The 6000-nt window shown below is 38.7% G+C and overlaps 1 protein-coding gene across 2 annotated transcripts in view; it reads left to right on the plus strand.

The window, feature by feature from the left end:
- Positions 1-4805, plus strand: part of cables1 (Cdk5 and Abl enzyme substrate 1) — a 34891-nt gene extending 30086 nt beyond the window's left edge. For both annotated transcript variants that reach the window (XM_073849526.1, XM_073849524.1), the window contains 2 exons: positions 605-812; positions 2608-4805. In XM_073849526.1, coding sequence (XP_073705627.1) covers positions 605-812; positions 2608-2748 — 349 coding nt within the window. In that variant the 3' untranslated portion in view covers positions 2749-4805. The remainder of the gene's footprint in view (positions 1-604; positions 813-2607) is intronic.
- Positions 4806-6000: the final 1195 nt, after the last annotated feature.

Below are 6000 nucleotides of genomic sequence, written 5' to 3' on the forward strand. Positions count from 1 at the left end.
TATGTTTTATTCTAATAGCATTTTGCATTATTACAGTTTTTTTTCTGTATTTTTTAACAAATAAATGAGCATAAGAAACATTACAAGTCTTACTGATCACAAACTTTTGAACAGCAGTGTAAATATAATACAATTTCTACATATTCTACAATATCTGAAACAACCAGATGTTGTTTTCCAACATCACATTGCCAATCCTTGGAAAGCAGTGAGGAAATGAAATAATTCAGTTATTCAATCAGGATTTAATCCTTAACATAGGTCCTAATACTTTTTAGAGTTAAGATTGGTTGTAATTTGGAAGCAAACCAGCAAACCAAACCAATGGCCAAATTATTCACATGCTGCATGTGTGAGGACCAAAAATTGTTGCCAGAAAAACAAAGCAGATTGTGGTTTTATAAACCTCTCATAATTTCTTAGGCTGCCAAGCAGAAAGTTCATGAACTGGGTGATATCAAGAGTTTCAACAAATTGTTTTTGATTTATTCACTGTACTTTAGTACAGAAACTTGCGACAAGCCTTTTAAAAATATTTACAATGTTCCATAACATCTGAGTAACTTGAGTACTAATGTACGTGGCCTTATGTATTGTGTTCTAGCCTGAAGAGAGAGATCCGTAAACTAGCTCAGGAGGAGTGCGGCTATGAGGAGTCCACGGTGGCCATGGCGTTCGTTTACTTCGAGAAGCTGGTGCTCCTGGGTAAACTCAACAAACAGAACCGCAAACTATGCGCGGGTGCCTGCGTCCTCCTCGCAGCCAAGATCGGAGGAGACCTAAAGAAACACGAAGTCAAGCACCTGATTGATGTGAGTTCATCTTCGCACGCTTGCAACCATAGCTACTAAATAAATGTTATTTACTCAACAGTCCTTGAATTTAATAGTTTGTCTCAAATGTAGCTACAATGGGGAAAATAATTATTTGACCCCCTGCTGATTTTGTACATTGGCACACTGACAAAGAAATGATCAGTCTATAATTTTAATGATAGGTTTATTTGAACAGCGAGAGACAGAATAACAACAAAACAATCCAGAAAAATGCCTTTCAAAAAAGTTATAAATTGATTTGCATTGTTAATGAGTGAAATAAGTATTTGATCCTCTATCAATCAGCAAGATTTCTGGCTCTCAGGTGTCTTTTATAACTGTATCCCTTTAAGAGAGTGCTCCTAATCTCAGCTTGTTACCTGTATAAAAGAAACCTGTCCACAGAAGCAATCAGTCAATCAGATTCCAAACTCTCCACCATAGCCAAAGTCCAAAGAGCTGTCCAAGGATGTCAGGGACAAGATTGTAGACCTACACAAGGCTGGAATGGGCTACCAGACCATCGCCAAGCAGCTTGGTGAGAAGGTGACAACAGTTGGTGCGATTATTCGCAAATGGAAGAAACACGAAATGACTGTCAATTTCCCCCGGTCTGGGGCTCCATGCAAGATCTCACCTCGTAGAGTTTCACTAATCATGAGAACGACAAGGAATCAGCAAAGAGCTACACAGGAGGATCTTGTCAAGGATCTCAAGGCAGCTGGGACCATAGTCAGCAAGAAAACAATTGGTAACACACTACGCCATGAAGGACTGAAATCCTGCAGTGTCCGCAAGGTCCCCCTGCTCAAGAAAGCACATGTACAGGCCAGTCTGAAGTTTGTCAACTAACATCTAAATGATTTAGAGGAGAACTGTGTGAAAGTGTTGTGGTCAGATGAGACCAAAATCGAGCTCTTTGGCATCAACTCAACTCGCCGTGTTTGAAGAAGGAGTGCTGCCTATGACCCCAAGAACACCATCCCATTCCCTACCATCAAACATGGAGGTGAAATCAATACTGCTTCGGGGGTGTTTTTCTGCTAAGGGGACAGGACAACTGCATCGCATCAAAGGGACGATGGATGGGGCCATGTACCGTCAGGACCAGGGCATTGAATATGGGTCGTGGATGGGTATTCCAGCATGACAATGACCCAAAACACATGGCCAAGACAACAAAGCAGTGGCTCATAAAGAAGCACATTAAGGTCCTGGAGTGGCCTAGCCAGTCTCCAGACCTTAATCCCATAGAAAATCTGTAAAGGGAGCTAAAGGTTTGCCAAACATCAGCCTTGAAACCTTAATGATTTGGAGAAGATCTGCAAAGAGGAGTGGGACAAAATCCCTCCTGAGATGTGTGCAAACCTGGTGGCCAACTACAAGAAACGTCTGACCTCTGTTATTGCCAAGAAGGGTTTTGCCACCAAGTCATGTTTTATGAAGGGGTCAACCAAGTCATGTTTTATGAAGGGGTCAAATACTTATTTCACTCATTAAAATGCAAATAAATTTATACATTTCTTTAAATGTGATTTTTTTGTTGTTGTTATTCTGTCTCTCACTGTTCAAACAAACCTACCATTAAAATTATAGACTGACCATTTCTTTGTCAGCGAGCAAACAAATAATTATGTTTCCCACTGTATAATGATGCATCTGTGATTGAAAATAGACAAAATGAGCATTCTTTAAATCTCATTACTCAGTATTTTTGGATGTTACTGTGTTGCGTAACGATTGTCTTTAACTGCTGTTATATAACGAGAACCTGTGATCGCTTTCTTTTTAGAAACTGGAGGAGAGGTTTAGGGTGAACCGTCGAGAGCTGATAGCCTTCGAGTTCCCAGTTCTAGTGGCTCTAGAGTTCAACCTGCATCTCCCAGAGCATGAAGTCATGCCCCACTATAGACGGCTTCTGCAAAACTCCTAGCGACAGCCTCCATCAGGGGAGTCCTCCTTCTCTCCTGATCTTCTCACCCCTGAAACCCCCTATGCACATCGTCAACGTCCACTATCATCTCCAGATGTTGGAATGAAGACACTATTCCACTGTTCTCTTTTCAGCCAAAGTGACAACTCTATACTGAACGTTTGTTTCCACTTTAAGATGCTACTTTCTAAAGGGAATACCTTTTCCTGGACTGTTGATTTCTCAGTTTACTGAGAACATTTTAATGTGTTCATTTGTTTTCCTACTTACAGGAAGTGTTAAAGCTCAAGTGTTCAAAGGAATAGTGAAAATTGTGTCATCATTTGCCCACCCCTGAAAAGAATCTTCATGCTTGCTCTTTTACATACATTGACGGTTCATAGTGATGACTGTAAAGCTCCAAAAACACCCCATAAAATCAAACAATTGGTCCTTTCAATTTGTGCTCCATGTTCAAAGTCTTCAGAAGCCATACAATAACTTTTTGCTAGGAGAAGAATATAATTTAAAGGGGATGGTTTACTCAAAACCTCTATGATTTTCTTTCTTCTGCAGAACGCAACCCCATTGACTTTTATTTTTCTCTTTCTCCATTGACTTTCAATAACTTTTTTTTCCGAAGTGGAAGGAAAGTCATTCAGGTTTGAAATGACATGAGGGTCAGTGGATGATGACAGAATTGTAATTTTTGTATGAACTATCCCTTTACCAATATTTACAGAAAATGTCCTTCATTGTTTTCAGTGAAAAAAAGAACAGCGTCCTGGTTGGAGCAACACTGGGTGAGCAAATCATGACATAACGTTTATTGCTTGACAAAAACTGGCCATTTCTATCAAGTTTGGACTGTTTGATTTCTCATTCTTTCCAGAAGTTACAGTATTCCTGTATTTTTCCAATCTTTACATCTTCCTTAATCCCAAAGTTTGACACTCTGCCAAATTTCTCTGCACTCGATCACTCTCGGTTGAAAGCCTTAAAAGAAAAAAAAAAAAAAAGTCGAATGATCCTGAACTCTCGCAAGTTTGTGACTGTTTCTCGCTGATGTTCCTCTTATGTACTACAAGTGCACTTTTCAGGTCTTGTGTATGGCCTTTATGGCATCTGCAGACGCTGTAGGTGGAGGGGTTTTCATCTCATTTCTCATTTAAGTTCATTTAAGCCAGCAGTCCCTCTGTTTGTGTAACCACGAAGCAAAAATATGTTGCGGACAATGACAGCGGCATCTCTAGTGGGACTTTTATACAGTTCTTAAGGGGTACATTTACGTACCCCTGTCATTTTTTTTTTTACCCTTGTGTGTTGATTTTGACAGTTTAGTGGTGTGGCTTGCTACACTCATGGTTACTGTGTTCGTGCTCTATGTTAGAGTGGATTCTGAGCACATTTGTAGTGCTACACTGTATGAAGCAACATCAGGTCATACCGCTGATAATCAACAGCATTTTGCCTCACTAGGCTTTAACAGTGGCGGGAATAAAATCTGTATGACTAATATGCTACGGTGTTGACTAATGCATGTACACCAAAGCAGTGTTAAACTTGCGTTTGACTCGTAAACGCTTCTTTTTAAAAAAAGATGTTTGATTTGATGATTATTTTGAATTTGTTTCCTCTGAACCAGATATTTTCTATCACCCCTGGTGGTACAGAATTGTATGTAAGCTGAATTTTATCTCACAGCGCACAGACTGTGTTACTACATTCATTATCCCGTTTTTAACCGTGTCAAGTGTGTTATGTTCACTATGCACTACTCAGTTCCATAAATCAGTTAGAGATGCAAAATAAAATCAGCTGAGAAGTATCTAATAGCAGAAGGTGTTAAACACTTTTAGAAGAGTAATTGCAAACTCGCATTTAACCATTTAATTCTAAAATGAATAATGCCTAGAATGTGAAGTTATAAAAGAACAAGATTTGGCCTTGTGAAATGCACTTTAGGATTTGTTAGCAAGCGACTGGGATGCCCAAAACAGATGAAACATTTGTACAATGCAGATACATTTGTGTAAATATGCTGCTTTGCTTGTTCAATAAAAAGCTACATTTTGAAACTGTTTGCCTTTGGATATTTGATTTCATGTACGTGCTGGAAAATGCTTCAATTTAATTAATATATTGATATAGCTTTGTTTTTTGCTCAGACTGTTATGTCTTTCTCTTAGAGAAAAAAATTCAGACCCTTTGCCTCTTTCATTTATTTAATTATTTTTTATTCAGTGCTTTATGTTTATATGATTTATATGCGTAATGTAATTCCAAACATATGCAGTTGTAAGCACAACAAGGTCATTTAAAGAAATTATCTAATTTATTAGAAGCTACACTACCAGTCAAAAGTTTTTGAAAAGTTTTGTAATGTTTTTTTGTCTTTTCTGCTCTTCAAGACTGCATTTATTTGATCCACAAGTACAGCAAAAACAGTAAAATTTGGAAATAATTTCACCATTTAACTATAAATAACTTTTCTATTTGAACATATGTTAAAATGTAATTTATTCCTGTGATTTCAAAGCTAAATTGTCAGCGTCTCCAGTCTTCAGCGTTACACAACCTTCAGAAATCATTCTAATATGCTGATTTTCTGTTCAAGAAGCATTATTTATTAGGGCCCGAGCACCGATGGTGTGAGGACCCTATTGGATCTGCTTTGTTTATTATTAGGGCCCGAGCACCGATGGTGTGAGGACCCTATTGGATCTGCTTCGTTTATTATTATTATTATTATTATTATTCTTCTCCAAAATGAATCGCATTTTTGAGGGCTTAGACATACCCGAAAACTCATGAAACTTCGCACACACATCAGACCTGGCGAAAATTTACGTCTGATATGGGTTGCAGAAGTGGGTGTGGCAAAATGGCTCGATAGCGCCACCTTTACACGTTCCGCGGTGTGCGCTTTCAGTTGTGATTCACGTACATGCACGAAAATCGGTACACACATCTAGCTCACCAATACCTACAAAAAAGCCTCTTGGAGCAAAATTTGACACCCAACAGGAAGTCGGTTATTTTTAATTTTCTTAGCAAAATTTGTGTAATTTTTGCCATTTTCAGGCGTCATACTTGAACGAACTCCTCCTAGAGATTTATTCGGATCAACGGCAAATTTGGTGAGTCTAATCTAAAGCCCTTTGTGACGTTAAATTGCGAAGATCTAGAGTTTTCATCGGAGGGCGTGTCCGTGGCGGCCTGGCAAATTTCGATGCTTCGCCATGAAAAAGGAAGTTGCTATAACTCAGGCAT

This window comes from Garra rufa, chromosome 10 (assembly GCF_049309525.1).
Source record: "Garra rufa chromosome 10, GarRuf1.0, whole genome shotgun sequence".
Taxonomy (NCBI): Eukaryota; Metazoa; Chordata; class Actinopteri; order Cypriniformes; family Cyprinidae; genus Garra; species Garra rufa.